Here is a 19,787-nt window from a genome sequence, read left to right on the forward strand (position 1 = left end):
CTGCACAGCAGGTGCTCCACACACACACCTGCTTCCAGGCCCAGCAAGGGGGCCCGACGCCCAGCAGACGCGCGCCAGATCCCCCAAGAGCTCTGCTGTCAGGAAGGGCCCAAGAAGGCAGGACAGGGCCTTAGGGCCTTCCCAGCACGCTGCCCCGGCTGGGACACTCCTCCCCCAAGCCACCTCCAACCACGTCCGTCAGTCAAGCCTCGCTGAAATACTACCTCCACAAGGGGCCCTACCTGGCCACCCCCTCTCTGTCGCCCCGACACCCTGCTAGTGGCAAGTCACGATGGGAATGTCTCAGCAGCTGGCCAGCTCGAATGCGGGCACCAGAGGGCAGGAGGGACCACCCCTGCCTTGGGTCTCCTGGACCCCCAGCACCTGGACCGCCCACTTCCCACAGCCGGCCCTAAGCACCACCATCATGGCCTGCACGCTGCCATCCCGCGTGACACCTCATCTGTGGGGACAGATCTGTCTGCAACTTCTCTGCACACCCGACATCTCGGCCGGCTAAGACAACACCGTGACAGAGAGGATCTGAACAGGGGCCATGAGTCCCCACAGAGGCCCAGATGTCCACAGACACCACCTCCTGGCCTCTCCCCCAGCTGCCCCAAGAGGCCACCTGACCCCCCACCTGCCCTCAAGCTCCCTGGGGGCGCCCCCGCCACCAGTCTCTCGAAGCGAGGGGCATCTTCAACTCGTCCTCTCCGGTCAACCCGCGGTAGCCTAACCGCTGGTCACCTTCAACCTCTTCACTCCCAGCCAGTCCTGCAGCCAAGGCCCGCCCCCCAATCCAGCCACCTCACAGGAACCAGGAACCACTAACGGGGCTCCCTCTGCTCTGTCACCTGGCGTGAAATCCACACTTGCCATGGCGCACGGGATATGGCCAAAGGAGAATGGGTGGGAGGCCGGCACCCTCCAGCCTCACTTCCCCACAGCCCTCTCGCCGCCCCGCTCGACCCTCTGCCTGGGACCCCATGGCCCACCCTCCCACGGCCGGCTAGGCGCAGATGCTCAGCACAGCCCAGGCACCAGCTCCTCCAGAAGCCTTCTTCAAAGACTCCCGGCCAGGCCAAGGACCACGCCCTCGGCTGGGCTCCCCAGGCACCAAGCGTAGCACAGTTTCTAGAGCACGAGGCCCCGGCTGGAGCGCCCAGCGCCGAGCCTGCCCGGCCCCAAACCCTGTCACCTCCAGATCTCATACAGATCAGTCTAGAAGCCGCTGCCGCACGTTCACCCCGCCGCTCAGAGGGGCCACCTCAGGACCAGGCACCCAGGTGAAGCCTGGCTCTGCAGCCTCCCCAGAGCACTGCCATCGCAGCAGTGGGGAGCCAGCCTCCTGCGGGGGCCACGCCCACAGCACTCCCCGTTCTGTTGCTGGATTCCAGGGACTCATTAAGAGGGCAAAGCCGACCCCTCCCAGGCCAGCTCAGGCTTCCCGAAGAAAAGGCAGCGCCAGCAGGGAGGGGAGGGGTAGACCTGTGGCCCAGGCAGTGAGGAAAGGAGGGAGAGGCCCTGGGCGGCACAAGCCACGTCTCCTCCCACTTCAGGGCTGCGGGGCTGCCACCCTCTCATCTACCTTCCCGCTCCTCCTGCCAAGAGGGACTCGGCTGCACATACACAGAGGGATGTGCTGAATAGACCACCACATGCCTGCCTGGAAGCATCTCTCCGACCCAGAGTGCAGGGCACGGTACCCCGGTTCTTCTCCTTCTCCACTCACTAGCCCAGGCCACCCACTGCCCGCCAGGCTGAGCGCTCCTGGGCCAGGGCCCCACAATGCAAGGTGGACGGCGAAGGTGGGTTCCAACAGGGAGCAGAGCCGTCACAGGCCCAGGGAGCCCCTCCTCCTGGTCATACCTTCCTTGGTGGGGAGGTGGGCCCGGCCAGGAGGCAGGCAGCACAGCCGGTGCCTGCTGACCTGCATCAGGCCCTTGTTGGGCGTCTTCTTCAGCACAGGGCTGCTCTTCCCCCGGAGGGCCTGCCTCCGCCGCAGGCTGAACTGGCTCCTGGCCGTGGTAGCAGGTGGGGGGCTGCTCTTCTTGTCCCCAGGAAGGCTGCAGAGACAAAGAACAGACGGCTCCTAACAGGCTCCCCCAGCGAGTGGCTCACCTCCCACCCCTGCCCGCCCAGATCCCAGCAACATGGACTCAGCCCCCGGAGGGAACCAACCTCAGCAGCCGTCAGAAGGCTGCTCCCCACCCATCCCCCCACGCCACCCCCTCCTCCTCCCCGCCAGGGCCAGGCTCGCAGCCACAACCCTGGAGGATCCCAGAGCCAAGGCAGGCGGAGAGCGCAGGAGAGCAGCCTCGACCCCCACCCAGTGCTCCACAAGCACCTCCTGCACCGCCCCAGGCCAGATGAGCCCCCGCCTGGAGCTGGAGGAGAAGAAAAGCAGGCAGGTCTTGTACGGAGGAGGCGCTGCCACCAGCCTGGTGACCCCCTCCCCACACTGGCGGAAACAGAAAAAGTGAGGAGGGCAAGGAACCCGAGGAATCCAAGACAGCACCGACCGGGGAGGGCAGGGCCCAAGACCAGGTCAGACAGCAGGAAGGACCTCTGGAGTGGGACTTGCTGGGAGGTCAGCGAGTGTCACCACGTCTGATGGCAGAGGCAGGCCCTCTGCCCTTGCCACTGGCAGCCACCACAATTAAGTCCCTGACCCCAGACGGAGCACTGGGCCATGACACCGTCCTCGAGCCTCCTCTAGACCCGAGAGGACAGAGGGCGGGGAAGGTGACATGGGTTCAGTGAGGCCGTGACTCACCCTGTCACCCGGCCATCAAGGGGCAGCATTCCTCCCCGGTGGAAAGGCGACCCCCTCCCACAGAGACACTGCGCCCTGGGTTTGCTTGCCCTGCTCCTGGCCTGGGCACAAAACCTGCAGGCCCAGAACAGAAACCACCCAGCAGTCTCTGGTCTCTTGCCCACAGGAGAAAGGGTGGGATGCTGCCACCACCTCCACCTGTCCCCACCTGGCTGGGGGCCCCAGGCCAGCCCCCAGCCAGGTTGAGCCCTGTCACTCAGCTGTAAGAGACAGCAGTGACCCTGGCTTCATTCCTACTGACTATGGTGACACCACCACAGGCAAAGCTCTGCGCTCAGGCCCCGTCAGGGGTGATGCTTCCTCTCCACCTCCCACAACCCTGCGGGCGGGCCCTCCCACCTGCTCTGCATACAAGGCGGAACCTGCCTGGCCAGACAGGGCCGGGGGCGGGGCAGGGACACACACCTAGCACTCCCCCGCCTCCGGATGATCTTGGTGCGGCTCTTCACTTTGTAAGCCGAGAGCGGGGTCTCACTGAAGAAGGGCTTCAAGCTGCTGGGTCCCACTGCTGGTCTGTCCCCTGGGGGGAACCTAGATGGGACTGGGGAGAGCTGGGAGGCATGGTCCTTGCTGCCGGCCTCTGACTGCCAACGGAAGGAGGAGGCCGAGGAGGCCAAGGGGCTGGAGGCCTTCCACTTGTACTTGCTCGGGGAGGCCCCAGGCACGGAGGCTGCGGCCGACCTCCTGGGCTTGGCATCCAGGTCGCCTCTGAGCTGCGGCTTCTCCGTTCGTTCTGCTGCAGAAAAGGGGGCCTTGCACACATTCTCCGCCACTGCTCTGGGACTGAGGGCCCTCCGAGGGGCCCGGGGACTCTTCACCGAGGCAGCCACCCATTTGTAGTTGTTTTGCCGGAACTTGTTGCTTCGACAGGACACCAGCAGCAAGGGCTCCCGGGTCTGCCTGGGTCCAGCAGCAGGTCTAGCTGGGCCTGCCACCAGGCCAGAGGCAGCTGACTGATCTGCATGGCCGGCGTTCGCTCTCCCGTCCCCAAGGAGCTGTGTGCCGCAGTTGGCCGCAGGTTGTGAGCCCACCTTCCGGCCCAGGGCCGTGCCGCCCCGCTGGGGCGGGCTGGAGGGCGGGAAGCGGGCCCTGGCCGCAACTGCGCTCTCACCGACCATCCGCCGGGGCTCCGAGGGGCTGCTGCTCACAGTACTCATCGACTTCACCACCCGGGGCTTGCCAGGCTCCTTCTGGCAGACCAGAAGGGGGTCCTCCTCACTGCAGCTCCCCTTAGCTCTTCCTGGCCTCGAGGGCTGCTGCTGCCCACCGGGAAGCTCACCCTCACCTTCCTGAGGCCTGTGGTTGCTCCAGGGGGCATCCCCGTATTCTTCCAAGGAGCCCCGCAGGACCCCTGCAGTGCCAGCTGAGCCCGGCTTTGACGGTGGTTTGACATTGATGACCATGTTCTGATCCGGACTGAGCTGGACCTGCCTCTCCAGGATGTACTGCTGGGGCTCGGGACCCTGGCTGCCCCCAGCCCCAAGGGGCGGTTGCGCAGCACAGTCGCCGGGTGGGTCCGAGGATCCCAAGGGCCGATTCACAAGGGAGTATTTCTTGCGCCACACGGGCCCATGGTTCGGGGAGAAGCCCCTCCGGCTCAGACGAGGGCAGCGAGCACTGAAGGCCCTGCCGCTGCTGTAAGCGGGCGGCTGCCACTGGGAAGCGGCGGAGGTGCCTGGGGCAGAGGCATTGCCATGGAGGTTTTTGTAGTCATCGATCAGACCTGAGGAGACAGGAGCACAAGCCCCATTAACCGGAGGGTGAGTAAAATCAGTGAGAATTCCCTGGAGGGGCATCAGCTGACCAGACACCCCGCAGACCCCGGTGGATCCTGTCACGTCCCAGTGCAGGAGGGGCAGCTGCCAGTGCGTGAGAACCACTGAAAGTCAGCCCAAATTCCCTAGGCCAATCTTCTCCATAAGTCTTTTCCCGTCAGTTCTATTTCAATCCTATTTCTAGTTGCTTATCCTTAAAACGTCTCCCTGTGGCGTATTCCCTATTCTCCAGGAATATCATGCTAGGTTCACAATCCTTTGAGAAGTGTCACTCAGTATGAAAAGACCAGCAAGGCCCTATGCTGTAATGCCTCAAGAGACATGGAGGCCCTCTGGCTTGCCCACAGATAGAAAGGGAGCAGGGCTGCACCTTAATGAGCTCCCTGCCTGGCACACAAGGCAGTGAGGGTGAGGTAAGTGACACCCCTGGGTACTCCACACTTGACAAGAATGTCACACCATCCTCCCCTGAGGAGAGGAGAGGCCTAATCATCTGGAATCGCAGTGCAGTGGACCGCCACGGGGCCTTGCCAAGGAAGCCCCTGGACAGCTGTGCCCGTGCAGGTGGGGCACAGGCCTCGGCTGAAACAACCCAAGCTGTTACAACTCAGCCAACAAGCCCCACCGTTACAACGCTCCCCCACCATATGTCCCGCCCCCAGGCCCAAAGAGAGCCAGGTCCAGACCTGGTGACACCTCAGGGCAGATATGATGGAAGGCCAGGAAGTGCCTGGAAGGTGGGCTCAGCCCACCTGAACTCTCCCCCATACACACTTTCCAAGTCCTTAAGTCTTCTCTTTGTGGGAATAACTTTACAAGGGGAATTTTTTTTTTTAAGTATAGCAAACCACATTAGGTCTAAAAATGGAAAAGTTTGGAAACTGAAGACTGGGGAGTCTGGGCCGGGAATATCACGGAGAGTGTGACTGTACGGACGGAAGGAGCGTCAAAACGGGCTGTCCAGGGAAGAAACACACACCTGGCCCCGAGCGGGCTTTGCCACTGTCGGGCGCGGGGAGCGAGGGAGCGCCCAGGGGGAGCCGAGTACGTGCCCGCGCGTGGGGGTGGGGGGGCCCCCTCCCGCCCGCCGGTTACTAAGCGACCGCCCCGCCGCCACCAGCCGCAGCGCCGGAAACGCTCACACCCTCCGTCGAAACCCGAGCTGGAGGTGACCCAGGCCAGTCGGGACGCCCCTCCGGGTCCCCTAGACCCAGCCCGACCCCACCTACCTCCCCACCCGACCGGACCTAGCCGCCGAGACCGCGGGCGGAAAGCCACCCCCTTAGGGGAGGCGGGCAGGGGCCCGCTGTGAAGAGAAGGGGAAGAAAGGGACGCGCGACCCGGGCCCGACCCGACCTGACCTGACCCACCCTGCAGGAGACGGATCTGCCGCCGTAATTGCTCCTTTTCCTCCATCTCCAGAGTCCGCGACGCCCGGCCAGGCCCCCGCGACGTCATCGCCGCGCGACCGTTTCCCCGCGAGCTGGGCGGAGCGCGGGGAGGTGCCGAGACTGCGCACTGAGGCGAGGCCTGGGCGACTGCCGGGCCGCGGGGAGGGGGAGCAGAAGAGATGAGCCCGTCGCCCTGGCAACGGCTGGAGAGGCGGGGTCACGCATGCGCAGAGCTGGGGGCTCGCGTCACTACGGAGCGCCGGGAAGTGGACTCACCGCTCGTGTGAAGGGGGCGCTGCGGTAGGTGGTCGCCGCCCTGGAGCGCTTTGGCCGCGTTCTTCGCCAAGAACTCTCGTTCCTTGCGGGACTGGGCGAGGGCCGAATTCCAGACCCCACCCCAGCGGCGACCTGGTGGGATGAGGGCCCAAGAGACTCTATTGTTGCGCGGGCCAGGACAGGAGAAGAAACGTCCAAGATCGAAGAGGCCCTACAGAGACGTGTTAAACCTCTGAAAACTTGAAAGATTTTGGTGTATCAGTGGAAACAAGTATAAAACCAGGTGTGTAAATCCCTCGATAGAGCTGGGGCGTGTAAAATGGTATGGCCGCTGTGGAAAACAGTCTGGTGTTTCCTCAGAAAGTTAAAAACAGAATTAGGGTTTGTCCCAGCACTTCCACTTCCGGGTATATACCCTGAAGAAGTGAGAACTCAAACATGTGCCAGTGTTGGATGGAGCATTATTCGCAGTAACCAAAAGGTGGAAATAGCCCAAGTGTCCATGAGGATGGATGGATAAACGGTGTATATCCGTACAATGGAACAGGATTTAGCCTTGAAAAGGAATGTAGTACTGATCCATGCTACGGCATAAATGAACCTCAGAAACATTACGCTAAATGAAGTAAGCCAGTCACAAAAGGACAAATACGGCAAAATTCCACTTATATGACATAGCTAGAATAGGGAAATTTATAGAGACAGAAAGTAGATCAGGGGTTACCAAGGGCTGAGGGGAGGAGGAATGGGGAATTAATGCTTTTTGGGTAGAGTCTATGTTTGGAGCGATGAAAAAGTTTCGGAAACAAGCAGTGGTGATGGTTGCACAACATTGTGAATGTACTTAATGCCACTGAAGTGGACACTTTAAAATGAGTATATAACAATTTTTATATATTTACCACAATAAAAAAAAAAGTGGACAGAATGTGTCTGCACAGACCTGAAAAATAGGAAATGTTAAAGGAAATTCTTCGAGCTGAAGGGAAATGATACAATATGGAGACAGAGCTACATGAAGAAAGAGGACAGGAAACGGGAAATATGTTAGTAATTTTTTTAAATTCTCATTTCTTATTTTCTCTAAAAGACAAATAGATACAGCAAAAATAATAAAAACGTATTGTGGGTTTATAACATATGTAGAGGTAAAACATATGCCACCAATGATTCAAGGGGTCACGTGCTCTGTCTCCTGCAGGTGAGGATGCAGCCCACAGCCTCTTAGGTCAGCACCTGAACCCACCTTAGGGAGTCAATGTTACTCCACTCAACATACAGCAGTGGGCACCCTGGGATTTCTTTGGCGGAGGTGGCCCCAGGCTAGGAAGACCAGACAATAGAATGGCCCCTGCACTCAGGCTGTGAGATGGGGTGAGCCACAGGTCGTGCCCCACCAGCTGAACACTGTGTAAGACCCTTAGGCCTTGGCCGAACTCTGAGGGCAGGGTAGGGGAGTTCTCGTGGAATGACGGAATTTCCCACCAGGGATCTTGAAAAGCACTTCTTTGGACTTGCCCTGTCTTGCTTCTCTTGAGAATCCTGCAGCCATCACCTTATGAATGAGCCAGGGCTGGCCTGATGGAGGATGGACAACACATGCCTAGTTAATACCACTGACCCTCTTGACAGCCAGCCGTCTGCCAAACAATGAGGCCAGTGGTTGCCAGCTAGCCACAAAATCGATGAACCCAGGTGATACCATGTGGAGCAGAGATGAGCCTAAATGTCATAATTTAGGGCACCTCACGTGATTATGAGCAAACCAGGGGATGTTTGTGTCACTAGGTTTTGGGGTGATTTATTAGCACACACTGACGGATTCATGGGTCTAGCGCTGAACTTGTCTTCTGTGCCCGACAAGCTCTCTGCTCCTGGACTTCAGTCCTGGGGTGGTGGAGCGGAGAGCCCAGCCACTTGCTGAGAGGAGGCAAGGTTTGTGGGTTTGTCTCCTGGAGTTGTGAAAGTGTAAGTGGGATGTAAGTGCTGTCACGATTAACTCCTTAAAACTGACCTGACAGTTACACTTAAAACTCTGATGCCCATCAAGCTGGCACCGATTAAAGCAGCCTGCCTTCAGTGTTCGGGGCGAGGGCAAGAGACTCCACTGTTCACTTTTTGGATGTTGGCACAGCCTTTCTGAAGGGCAATTTGCAACACGTGCCAAGACCCTGAATACCGTGTGGGGAATTTCACTTTTCAGAATCCCCCCAAAAGAGATAATGAAACACGTGCAAGGCCTTATGAACAAAAATATCAGGTGCTGGGGGGAAAGGGATGGGGAGGGATAAATTAGGAGTTTGGGATTAGCAGATACAAACTACTGTATATAAAATAGATAGCAAGGTCTTACTGTATAGCACAGGGAACTGTATTCAATATCCTGTAAAAAACCATAATGGGAAGGAATATGAAAATACATATGCATGTATAACTGAATCACTTTGCTGTATACCAAAAACTAATAGAACATTATAGATCAACTATACATCAATAAAAATTAAAAATTTTAAAGTCAGGTGCTGAGTTCTTTACATGGAACAAAAATATTGAGCATGTTTATAGCCCATTACAGTGTGCCAGGCCCCCCCCTTTTTTTTTTAAAGCACAGGTCTGTGTTTGTTTGTTTACTTATTTATTTATTTGGGCTGCGCAGGCTCTTTGTTGCAGGCTTGTCTCTAGTTGCAGCACATGGGTTTAGTTGCGCGGCGGCATGTGGGATCTTAGTTCCCTGATCAGGGATCGAACCCGCGTCCCCTGCATTGGAAGGCAGATTCTTAACCAGTGGACCAGCAAGAAAGTCCCTAGGCCCCATTCTAGTGTTAACACACATTAATGCATTGAGTCTTCACAACAACCCTGTCGTTTCCAACTTAAGGATGAGGAGACCAACACAAAGGGGGTCAATCTCCCATCCCAAATCACAGGGTAGCCTCACCCTCCCCAGACTCCTGCGCGTCCTGGGCCGACTACTTCCAGGCCATCTCTCTCCTCCAGTGGTCTCTTCTTGCTGGCTGCCCACTCTCCGAGTGATCTCTTCTCTGCCAATCCTCTCGCTTCCCCGCAGTGGACCTTCCCATAGGGCTGCCCAGGTGCAGGTCTGGGGCCATAAAAAGGACTCCATTACTGGCATTCAGCAAACAAGTGCTGAGGAACAGACATACCTGTTGCTGGAAGGCCATTTCCATGGACTTCTCCCTCTCTCCCCTCACAGGGGAGTTGTCTCCCACCGCCACCCCTCACCTCCCTCTGCTCTCCTCCCTTCTCCCACACCCAGCTTCCTGCTCTTTTCACCACCCTAGCCCAAGCAGCCTTCCTGAGCCGCACGCTGTTCCCCCAGCCACCCCACCCACATCTGCCCTTGGCCTTGCACACCCCCCTTCTCTCCAGCCCCACCACATAAGGCTACCCCAGGCACCAGCCTCTCTGAAGGGGGTGGGAGAGTAGGAAAGCAATGCAGCTGTACCGAATGCACTTTTACCAGGGCACAAGCACAAAATGTCAAATCCTTCCTGAGCTTGTTACCTGTCTCCTTGTTCTGTGGCCTGCAAAAGTATCTGCGTCCCCCCTCCACCAACCCAGCCTGCACCTCCCTTGGGGAATGTCCCCCTCCTGCCATCTCCTTCTCTCCAGGAGGTCTGCATGCGATGGGAGTCAGGCACCCTGACTCACCGGGCCCTCACGTGGGAACAGGTGCTTGGCTGGCTGGGACCGCTACCCCATGGATACCTCCTTGCCTTTTATCCCAGAGGGAGACAGGCAGGAAGTGAGTGTAGAAGAGAACTACCATTGAGGGCTCTATGGGTCCCTCCTTCATCCCAGCCTCCAATCCCCCACCTGACCCCCCACCCTCACGGCAAAGCATGAGCCTCAGAACCAGATCCTCTTGGGAGAAAAGTTGATTAATCTACTGTTTCCTAGATGGCAGCATTTCCACGAGGCTCTCAGGGACCACGGTGGATGGATGGTGTGAATCTCACCTCCACAATTTCCCACATGCCCTAGTACTGGGCAAGCCTAACTAGGTGGAAGAGACACCCGCCCCCCCCAGCCCAGCAATGCCTGGATCCCAGCAGTAAGAGCCCCCTGCAGCTGGGGCAAAGTGAAGTGAGGCTCAGAGCGTCGGAAACAAGAGCCGCTTCCCTCTGCAGAGGACCAGTTGGAGTGGGGCAGGGTTCTGAGCCGCTCCCCCGACCCCTGTCAGCAGAAAGTGCCGAGCCAGGCAGGATGCCGCAGGCCTACGGACCGAGGACCAAAAGGAAACAAGACAGGAGGGCCGCGCGGGGGAGGGGCGGCTGGAGGCGGGGCGTGGGCGAAGGGAACCGCTAGTCACCCGCGCCGGCCCCCAGGACGCACCGTGAGCCTCCGCTGATCCTGACCTGCGGGGAGTAGTTTCCTCGCCTGCCTCTCCCCCACCCAGTTCTGCCGCCCCTTCCTGAGGCCTATGCCCCTCCTGACTCCCGGGGCGCCCCTGGATCCGAGACCGCCCTGCTCTGGGGCCGCCCCGTCGCCCAGCGATCCGCCGAGCGTTGATTGAGCGCCTGCTGGACAGGCCCTGCTGACCCGCGGTCCGAGCCGCCGCCGAGGGTCCGGGCCAGCAAGGGGGGCGGGGGCGGCGAGCGGGAGGGAAGCCCCGGGGGGACTCAACTCCCAAAGGAAAGGACTCCTGGGACTTCAGTGCGTCTGGCAGCCTCTCGGCCCCTCGCTCCGCGTTCGTTCACTCCCGGCCAAGCGGCTCTCGGGCACACGGGGCCCTCCGGGGCGCCTCTTGCCCGCGCGGGCTCCTGGGGGCGCGGCAGCGCGGGCCGCGGCTGCCGACATCCTGGGCGCCGACTTCCGGCACCCTGGGAACCCCCAAAGTGTCACTGGGAGGCGGGCACAGGGTGGAGCCAGCCCCCTGAGCTGCACCACCCACATCGCAGACCCAGATGAGCCCGAGGCCCACAGCTCCCCCTACCCCTCCCTGGACCCTGGCCGTCCCTGATGCCCGATGGCCGGGGCTGGGTGGGTTCCTCGGGCCGACTACCCCCTAGCCCCGTCTCATGCGGTCCTGGCCTCCACTGTCCCTGCCTGGAGGACAGTGGACACCCTCAGGCCTCCTCTCCCTAAGCCCACTCTGCCATGTCCTCTGAGGTATCCCAACCGCTGCCTCCAAAGGGCTGTCCTGGTTATCTTCTGTCCTTGTTCCTCCCTTCCAGGGTAGAGGCTGTGGCCTCCACTGCCCAGTTCCCAGCAGTGCCTGGCCAGCCCTGCCCCTCACCGGGTGGGTGGAGGCATCGGATTGCGGTGGGCTTCCTCTTCCTTAGAACTCTCCCAGAGGTGCTAACCCTTCCCTGCACACAGCCAGAAGCCCCCTCCCAGGCTCCCATCCCTGGTCACGGTTCTCCCCCCAGGGCGCGGTGTCCTAGCTGGCTCTGGACCCCCAGGGTCTGCCCAGACGTTGCGCAGGGAGGCCTCACCCACCCCCATATCACAGAGTGGCTGTGAGGAGGACGGGAGGTTTCCCCAGACTTCCTGGCCCTGGAAATGTCCGAGTGCTCCCCAGGCCTCCAAATGGGGAGGGGGAGGGGGTGCAGGGCCAGCCCCAGCCACCTTCCTTCTGCTTTTTCTCCCCAGTGGACTCACTTCCTGTCATCTCAGGCTGACTCTGCCCTCAGGAGCCTAGGGACACAACCACTCACCAAGCCCAGTGCCTCTTGTTTAGGTTATTGCCAGAGAACTGAACATGTGAACGAGGAGTTGCTGCAGCGATGCCCTGTCCATGCTTCATTCAGCCCCGGGTCATTGCAACATTCCAAAACACCCCCCCAGGAAGTCACTTTCCCTGCACTGGCATCGGGGCCGCTGCCAGCGGCTCTACCTGGAGGGGCCCTTGTCCCGTTCACGGCCAGAGCCCTCATCTGCAGGAGCACGTGGCGCCAGGTGCTGATAAACACTCATGGCTCGAATTAGTGCATGTGGCGGAGCCTTCGGGGTGAGTCTCAGGCCAGCCAACTGGCAGGGGCCCTGGTGCGGGCTCCAGAGTGTCACAGGGCCCAGAGGCAGGATGTGGCGGTGGAGCGGTGGAGAAAAGGGGGCATGGGGCTCCTGGCTGCCTTGCACTGGACATGATCCGCAAGCAGCCCAAGAGAGTAAGGGTGTTGAGAACCTGAGACAGGCCTGGCTTCAGCTTTTCAAAGTAACAGCTTTATTGAGATACAATTCACATACCATACAATTCACCCATTAAAAGTGTGAAACTCTGGGGCTTTTAGCGTATTCAGAGTTGAGAACATTTCCACTCCCCAAAAGAGGCTGTGTCACTCCCCATCCCCCTCCCCGCAGCACCTGGCAACTACTAAGCTGCTTTCTGTCCCTACGGTTCGCCTGTTCTAAACAATTTGCATACATGAATCCCGTGAGATATTGTCTTTCACGTCTGCCTTCTTTCACTTGGCATAATGTTTTGAGGTCCATCTACGTTGTGCCGTGAGTCACAACTTCATTCCTTTGTATGACTGAGCACCACACCATCCTGTGTCTTCCATCGTATGCACTGACCACATTGTCTGTGCTTCCACAGACGGACATTTTGCGGTGCTTCTGAGTTTTGGCTGTTAACAATAATGTTGTGGGAACATCCATGTGCCGGTTTTTGCGTGAACATATGTTTTCACTTCTCTTGAATACACACCTAGCAGTGGAATGAATGAGATCTAATGGTAATTCTCTGTTTAACTTTTTGAGGAACTGCCAGACTCTTTTGCATCCATTTACATTCCCAGTAGTGTGTGAGGCTCCAATTTCCCCCATCTTCCCCAACACTCGTTACTTCTCTTCTATACAGTTATCTATGGGGTGTGAAGCAGCATCTTACTGCAGTTTGATCTGCAGTTCCCTGACAGCAAATGGCGTGAGCATCTTTTTGTGCGCTTGTTGGCCGTTTGTAGCAATACATTTTCTTTGAGGAAATGTCTCTTCAGACCCTTTGCCGTGGCCCAGAGTTTCCAGAGAGAAGGACTGAAGAAGCGCCCAGCAGTTAGTGCCCAGCAGTTGGAGGCAGCAGCGGGTGGGGCACGAGCTGGCGCACCCTGACCCTCCCCCACCCTCGCCGGGCTGGGGCTGCGGGGCGGGCTCACGGGGGTTTCCGGGCTGTGGCTGCTGCAGGCCGGCCGAGGTTTCACTTTTGGATCTGGGAAACTTTGGGTTGTGTGCTAGCTCGGCAGCTCCGGGGCAGAGCCCTCCGACCCCAGCCAGCAGAGCGGCCTGGCTTCAGCTCTGTGGGCGCAGGCACGCAACAGTCACGGTCACGGTGAGCTGCTCCCCGCCCCTGCGCGCCGCACCCCACTGCCTGCCCTGGTTCCAGGGGGGGCTCTCCCTAGTGCTGGGTGGGGGGAGGCCAGCTCCTCTGGGTGGAGACCTGGTCCGGGCACCCTTCTGCGGCTTCCCCAAGCCCCCCAAGGACTCGCAATCCCAGACAGGTTTGGGGAAGCCCCAGGCCTCTGGGAAGGGGGTGCCCTCCCCAGCCCGGCTGGTTTGGGCTTAACTCCAGGTAGGCCCTCTAGGTGCTCCTTGGGCCACTCTCAGACTTCAGACCATCCCTGAAGCTCAGAGGCTTCCTAAGGGCTGGCCCCCGTGCCTGGAGCCCAGATGTCCTGGGTCCTGAGTCAGGCCCACATTGGCTTCTGACCCCTGAAGACAGACTAGTGGCTCACGGAGCTTTGGGCGCAGAGAAAGCCCTGGAGGACACGTCTAGGAGCTGGGGACACTTTGGCTGGGCCTTGCTGTGGGCCTTTGCACCAACTGCCCAGGAAGTGATGGCTTCTGATTCTTCCCCCGCCCTCTGAACACCTCAGCCAGCGGGGGGAGCTGCTACAGCAGACAGAGCAGTGGCTCGGGGTCACTCCAAGGCCCCAGCCTTGCCCTGCCCTTCCTCAGTGGCTGCTTTTCGTGAGCAGCCCTAAGCCTTGTTGAAGTGACAAAGGGACAAGAGGCCTTGGTGGGTGGCCAGGGCTGCCCCCCCCGCCCCAAGCGCTGAGTCCCAGGGCTTTCTCGGGCTCCATGTGGGCACTCTGATCACAGAACAGCTGGTGTGCGTGGCCTGAGTCCCACTGAGGGCTGTGAATGACGCCCCACCCTGGAGGTGCTCATGGCCCCTTGGAAAGATGGACTAGTGGATGCCCGGGTGTGCTTCTGCTTGTCTTTGTGTTGGGTGATAGTCAGAAAGCGCCTTCTGCCAGTCAGAGCATCCCAGGACTAGCCAAGCAGGACTGCTTTGGAGGGAAAGAGCTCCCCATCACTGGAGACGTCCAGGCACCTACCTTCCCCCTCTGCCGCCCGCCCTCTTCCAGCCCTGCGGGTGCAAGGCCTGACCCAGCTGCCCTCCTCAGGAGCATGGCATCGGCCTTTGCAAGGGTGGTCAGGAGCGTGGTCCAGGAGCTGGACCACGGTGGGGAGCTCACCCCTGTGGACAGCCTGCAGAGCTCCACCAGCTTCCAGCTCTACTGCCTTTTGGGCAGGAAGTCCTCGAGTTCACGGTTCTGGAAACACCGCTACACACGTGTCAACCTGTCCATCAGGGACATCCTGGAGCCCGACGCCCCAGAGCCAGGTACCCCACTTGGCACTGTCAGAGCCATGGGTCGGGTCGGGGGAGGAGGGGGCAGGCCCGCTGCCACCTGCTCTGGGCCTCTGGGCTCCTGCTTCCAGAGGGCAGGCACTTTTCAGAGGCCCCTCTGCCCGGGGGGAAAGGCGGCGGATGGTGGGATGGGCCTCAGCTCTGGTCTTGCTCCAGCTGTGGAGTGTGGCAACACCTTCCATTTCCACGATGCTATGGATGGGAAGATGCAGGGCAGCGTGGAGCTGGCGGCCCCAGGACAGGGGAAGCTGTCAGGCGGGGCCGCGGTGTCCGGCAGCTCCAGCGCCTCGATGATCGTGTGCACGCTGCGAGTGGCGCCCAACACCTGGGAAGCCATGCATCGAGAGAGGTGAGCCCTGGGGTGGCGGGGCCCTGCTGAAACTGGGCAGCCTCTGGGTCAGGACCTCGGGGCAGCAGGAGTCACAGGGGGTCTCTGCCAGGCTGAGGGAAGTCCCAGAGGCAGGGGCATGCTGGGACCAGTGGGCAGGGAAGGAGGCTGCAGAGGTCCTGGGGGCCTGCATCCTGCGGGCCAGGGCGGCCAGGCAGGGCCCTAGGGTCAGGGGTCAGACCAAGTCCCACTGCGAGGGGGCTGGGCTGCTGGGGTGGAGCAGACACAGGGACCCTGGGGAGAAGGACCATTAGCTCAGAGCGGAGACATGAGATTTGAACCCTGGGAGCGGCAGGGAGTGGAGGGAGAGAGCAGCCAGGTGAGCAACCGGCCAACAGGGTGGGCCCCTCCAGAGGTCTTCAGGTGTCCACCCGTCCCCACTGGACCTTGTCTTTTCTTCCTGCACCCCACCCACTCACAAACATTGTCGGGAGCACCAGGGAGGGAATGATGGGTATCCCGTGCCTGGGCATCCACAGAGCTCTCGGTCTCCTCGGCCGTGTCACCGCCCCCAACCCCTATGGCCACAAAGGCTGAGGTCCAGGGAACGGAAGCCCGCCCCGTGGCAGGGGGAGGGGAGCGCAGGGTGCACCGCTGCGAGCTTCCCATTGGTCTGCTCACCACAGGCGCTTGCGGCGGCCTGAGCACAAAGTCCTGCAGCAGCTGCGGAATCGTGGGGATGACGTGTTCGTCGTGACCGAGGTGCTGCAGACACAGCAGGAGGTGGAAGTCACCCGGACCCAAAAGCAGGAGGGCTCCGGCCAGTTTGCACTTCCGGGAGCCATGGGCTTGCAGGTGTGCGGGGGCTCGGGCTGGGGAGGCAGAGTGGGGCAGAGCCCTGCCACCAGCACCCTGTTACGTCTGGCCCCACGACCCAGAGCCCAGTCCTGAGCCCATATCCATCTGTCAGGGCAGAGGCGAGGGCCACCTGAGCCAGAACAAGATGGTCACCATCCCCGCGGGCAGCATCCTCGCCTTTCGGGTGGCCCAGCTGGTTATTGGCTCTGACTGGGGTGAGCCAGGATCACGGTGACTTCTGGGGCCCAACTCCATGGCAGAGAGGCCTGGAAGAGCCCCCAGGGGTCACTGGGGGCATCTGGGTCGGGGTGGCCGAGGGTCCCTTGCTCTGGCATTTGGGAGGTTGGGGCACAATGGGGGTACTGCACAGGGGGTCCCAGCTTGGGAGGGAGATGCCAAGTGCCCCGCCAACCTGCTTTCCCACCTCTGCTCCTGTCTGGCTGCCAGACATCCTCTTCTTCCCGGACAAGAAGCAGACGACCTTCAGGCCACAGCAGGAAGGTGAGGCCTGTGGACCTGGGCAATGGGATGAGCTGATGAGGCATTCTCCTGCCCAGCACAGCACAGCCGGGGGACGCACACACGCGCGCACACACACACGCACACACGGGTGACATGGTGACAGGCTGACACCAGCCTGGTTCGACCTTGCTCCCTGTCCTGGGCTGCCAGTACTGGGGTGGTGGTGACAGGCTGTGAGGGCCGAGGGGAGGCCTCAGGCCTCTCTGGCTCGGGGACCCAGCCCTGCGCTGACCAGCCCTGCCTCGTCCAGACTACAGGCCCTCCTACACTGCAGGTGGCCAGCTGCAGCGGTCCTCCTGCCTCACCTCCACAAAATTTCTCTCTCTCCGCTTCAAGTTCCTGTCGGGTCAGTACCTTCTTGGCCACCCCCCTGGTGGGCTCCCCTTCTGCCCCCCTGTGGTCTGCCCTCCATAACCAGGGCTCCCCGGGGCCACGTGGGTACCTGGGCAATGGCAGCCCTGTCCCCACAGATGGGCCCATGGAGGACCGGTTGGCGACCACCGAAGGCTTCCAGGGCCTGCAGGCAGAAGTGGAGGCTTGGGCCGTGGGCCTGGAGGGCTTGTCCAGGGAGCCTTGTCGGCAGCTGCTGGGGGCCCTCGGGCAGGTGCTGCGGGACGAGGCCGCCCTGCAAGCCCTGGATGAGTCGGTGAGAGAGCTGGGTGGGGCGTGGGGGGCGTGCAGGGGTGGTGGGTGGGTGGGGGGCGAGCTGGGGCGGGGTGGGGCGGGCAGAGCTGGTGCCTGCGCCCCGCCCCCGCGCTCACCCACCCGCCCCACGCCCTCACCCCCAGCTGGAGCACGGCCTGCGTGGCGGGCTTTTGGAGTCTCGGGATGGTCCGGTGGGTGCTGTCCTCGAGTGCCTGGTGTTCTCCTCCAGAAGGCTGGAAAAGAGACTTGCCGGCCCCGTCTTCTACCTGCTGCAAGCTCTAGCTGGTGAGGGGCTCCGGGGGTGGGACAGGCAGGGAGCAGGAATGTGGGCTTCCCTAGCTGGCCTTCCAGAACCCCTCTCACCCAAGGTCTCTCCCCAGTGCTGAGTGCAACCCAGCACGTGCTGCTGGCTGAGGTGCTGGAGATGGGGGCCCTGTCAGGGGCGTTCAAACTGGTGAGTGGGCCCAGCTTGTAGGGGAGGGGCTGTGCCGGAGGTGCGGACCCAGTGCATCTGGGCTGGGGTGGTGTGGATGGTGCCAGAATCCTGGGGGCCCCTCTGACAACCTCCCACCCTGTTCTGCCAGGTGGAGAGCCTTTTGGAGCAGAGCACCCCATGGCAGGAGCACAGGGCCGTGTCCCTGCCGCACGAGCTCCTGGGGAGCAGCTGGGGCTCAGAGGCACCCACCTGGGTCCTGCTGGAGGAGTGTGGCCTTGAGCCACAGGTGGGCGCCCCCCAGGTGTGCTGGAAACCGGAGGCCCAGGGCTGTGCGAATGCGCTTTACGCCTGCCTCGCACTGCTGTTCAGGCTGAGCCGGCTCTGCTAGCCTGCAGCCTGCCCGCAGGGCAGCTCTCTAGTCGGGGCAGAGCTCATGCCCACCCAGCTGCCAGGAGCCACACCCAGCCATGTGGGCAGCTCCCCACAAGGCCTGGGAGTTGAGGAAAGACAATAAATGTGATGAACGAAGGGAAAATGCTCACTGAGCTTTCAAGGGGCCCTGTGTCAGGGGTCGGGCAGCGACGGGGATGGGGCCTCATATGGGGAGGGACCTGGGGGCTGAGAGCAGGCATCTCTCCCGTGGGGCTGAGGGGGCGTTCCCTGTGCTGCACCGGATCGCTCCAGAGTGAGCAGCCACGTGGCCGGGCTCCTGGCGCCCTCCCCCAGCCGGCTGGCCTGGAAAGAACGGGACGGGGCGATTCCAGCCCTCAAGATGGTTCTCTGTCTGCCTCAGGGAACTTGAGAACGTACTGATGCAGGGAGCGGGGGCTGTCCTTGCCCTCCGGGGCGCAGAGAGGACAGAGAAAAGGTGTACGGACAGGCACACAGATTTGCCCTCCTGGGGCTGCACTGGGGCCCCAGGGAAGTGACCCGAACCAGAGCAACTGGTCTTTGGGGTATGTCTCATCCAAATTAATTCGCTCAAAGGTAAGAGTCTCCCGAGAGGAGGGCTCTGGGCCCCTGAGTCGCAGTCCCTGGGCCTTCGGCAGGGCTCAGAGCCTCCCTGGACCAGGGTGCCTGAGCCTCCCTGGGGCGTGGGGGCGGGGGTGGAACGGCCCCACGTGCAAGGAGAGATAGTAACTGATTCAGCCAAGGACTTATTCTCATCTTGGAGCTTGAACAGCCAGGAGAAATTCGCCTCTCCCCGTGGGAGCCAGTCTGCCATCCTCCGCTTGGCGGAAGGCGGGGGAAGCCGCGCTCCCCTCCTGTCAGGCTCACACTGCCCTGCAGCCTCAGGACTGGCTAAAGAGAAGGGATGATCGGCCCTGCCGTGGTTGGGACATTAACCCCCGAGAAAACTCATGATTGAGGCCAACAGTAAAATTAATATTAAAACAGAGTGTTTGGGTCTTCCCTGGTGGCACAGTGGTTAAGAATCCGCCTGCCAATGCAGGCGACGCGGGTTCGAGCCCTGGTCTGGGAAGATCCCACATGCCGCGGAGCAACGAAACCTGTGCGCCACAACTACCGAGCCTGCGCTCTAGAGCCCGCGAGCCACAACTACTGAGCCCGCGTGCCACAACTACTGAAGCCCACGTGCCTAGAGCCCGTGCTCCACCACAAAGAGAAGCCACCACATGAGAAGCCCGCGCACTGCAACGAAGACCCAATGCAGCCAAAAATAAATAAATTTATAATTAAAAAAAAAAAACAAACCCAGAGGGTTCCCCAAACATCCCAGATCCTGGTACAGAAACTGCTAGAAGGGACCTCCCTGGTGGCCCAGTGGGTAAGACTCTGTGCTCCCAATGCAGGGGGCCCGGGTTCGATCCCTGGTCGGGAAACCAGATCCTGCGTGCGTGCCGCAGCTGAAAGGTCCTACGTGCCGCGACAAAGATCACGAGCGCCGGACTAAGACCTGGGGCAGCCTAAATCAATAAATCAATGTTTAAAAAAAGCAAACAGAAACCCCTAGAGATCTACCCCTCACACAGGGAGAGGAGAAGCTGGACACCTCTCAAGCCTGTTTGTGTTCACCAGGGCCCACGCCCCTCCTTTGGGAACCGCATTAGGGGGACTTGAAAGGCAAAACCAAGGGGG

At 60.6% G+C, this 19,787-nt stretch overlaps 2 protein-coding genes and 1 long non-coding RNA gene across 7 annotated transcripts in view; 2 read left to right on the forward strand and 1 right to left on the reverse strand.

Annotated features, from left to right (window-relative positions):
• ZC3H3 (zinc finger CCCH-type containing 3) overlaps nucleotides 1-6,111 on the reverse strand; it is an 82,725-nt gene extending 76,614 nt beyond the window's left edge. For both annotated transcript variants that reach the window (XM_027132153.1, XM_027132152.1), the window contains exons 1-3: nucleotides 5,985-6,111; nucleotides 3,245-4,562; nucleotides 1,873-2,069 (exon numbers count right to left, since the gene is read on the reverse strand). In XM_027132153.1, coding sequence (XP_026987954.1) covers nucleotides 1,873-2,069; nucleotides 3,245-4,562; nucleotides 5,985-6,072 — 1,603 coding nt within the window. In that variant the 5' untranslated portion in view covers nucleotides 6,073-6,111. The remainder of the gene's footprint in view (nucleotides 1-1,872; nucleotides 2,070-3,244; nucleotides 4,563-5,984) is intronic.
• Nucleotides 6,112-6,182: 71 nt separating this feature from the next.
• Nucleotides 6,183-7,971, forward strand: LOC113633776 (uncharacterized). The gene is made up of 2 exons (XR_003438325.1): nucleotides 6,183-6,564; nucleotides 7,483-7,971. It is a non-coding gene; the product is annotated as an uncharacterized LOC113633776 (long non-coding RNA).
• Nucleotides 7,972-13,453: 5,482 nt separating this feature from the next.
• GSDMD (gasdermin D) lies at nucleotides 13,454-18,222 on the forward strand. Of its 4 annotated transcripts, none has more exons than XM_027132230.1 (11): nucleotides 13,454-13,572; nucleotides 14,612-14,871; nucleotides 15,055-15,247; nucleotides 15,913-16,081; nucleotides 16,197-16,299; nucleotides 16,532-16,585; nucleotides 16,881-16,952; nucleotides 17,077-17,252; nucleotides 17,395-17,536; nucleotides 17,632-17,705; nucleotides 17,836-18,222. In XM_027132230.1, exons 2-11 carry the CDS (start codon nucleotides 14,655-14,657, stop codon nucleotides 18,073-18,075), a joined length of 1,440 nt encoding a protein of 479 aa, XP_026988031.1. In that variant the 5' UTR covers nucleotides 13,454-13,572; nucleotides 14,612-14,654; the 3' UTR covers nucleotides 18,076-18,222. The 4 variants fall into 4 exon arrangements, 3 of the variants coding, with proteins under 3 accessions (XP_026988031.1, XP_026988032.1, XP_026988030.1); XM_027132231.1 differs by having other exon boundaries at nucleotides 14,780-14,871; XM_027132229.1 differs by lacking the exon at nucleotides 13,454-13,572 and having other exon boundaries at nucleotides 13,579-14,871.
• Nucleotides 18,223-19,787: the final 1,565 nt, after the last annotated feature.

This window comes from Aethalodelphis obliquidens, unplaced genomic scaffold, assembly GCF_003676395.1.
Source record: "Aethalodelphis obliquidens isolate GAN/ISIS:26980383/991018 unplaced genomic scaffold, ASM367639v1 scaffold41, whole genome shotgun sequence".
In the NCBI taxonomy this organism is placed as follows: Eukaryota; Metazoa; Chordata; class Mammalia; order Artiodactyla; family Delphinidae; genus Aethalodelphis; species Aethalodelphis obliquidens.

Excerpts from the sequence above, each read along its gene's own strand:
- GSDMD (XM_027132229.1), top strand. The coding sequence starts at position 14,385 with ATGACGCCCCACCCTGGAGGTGCTCATGGCCCCTTGGAAAGATGGACT. Across the intron at positions 15,248-15,912 it reads GAAGCCATGCATCGAGAGAG|GCGCTTGCGGCGGCCTGAGC; the intron begins GTGAGCCCTGGG and ends TGCTCACCACAG. Across the intron at positions 16,300-16,531 it reads GGTTATTGGCTCTGACTGGG|ACATCCTCTTCTTCCCGGAC; the intron begins GTGAGCCAGGAT and ends TCTGGCTGCCAG.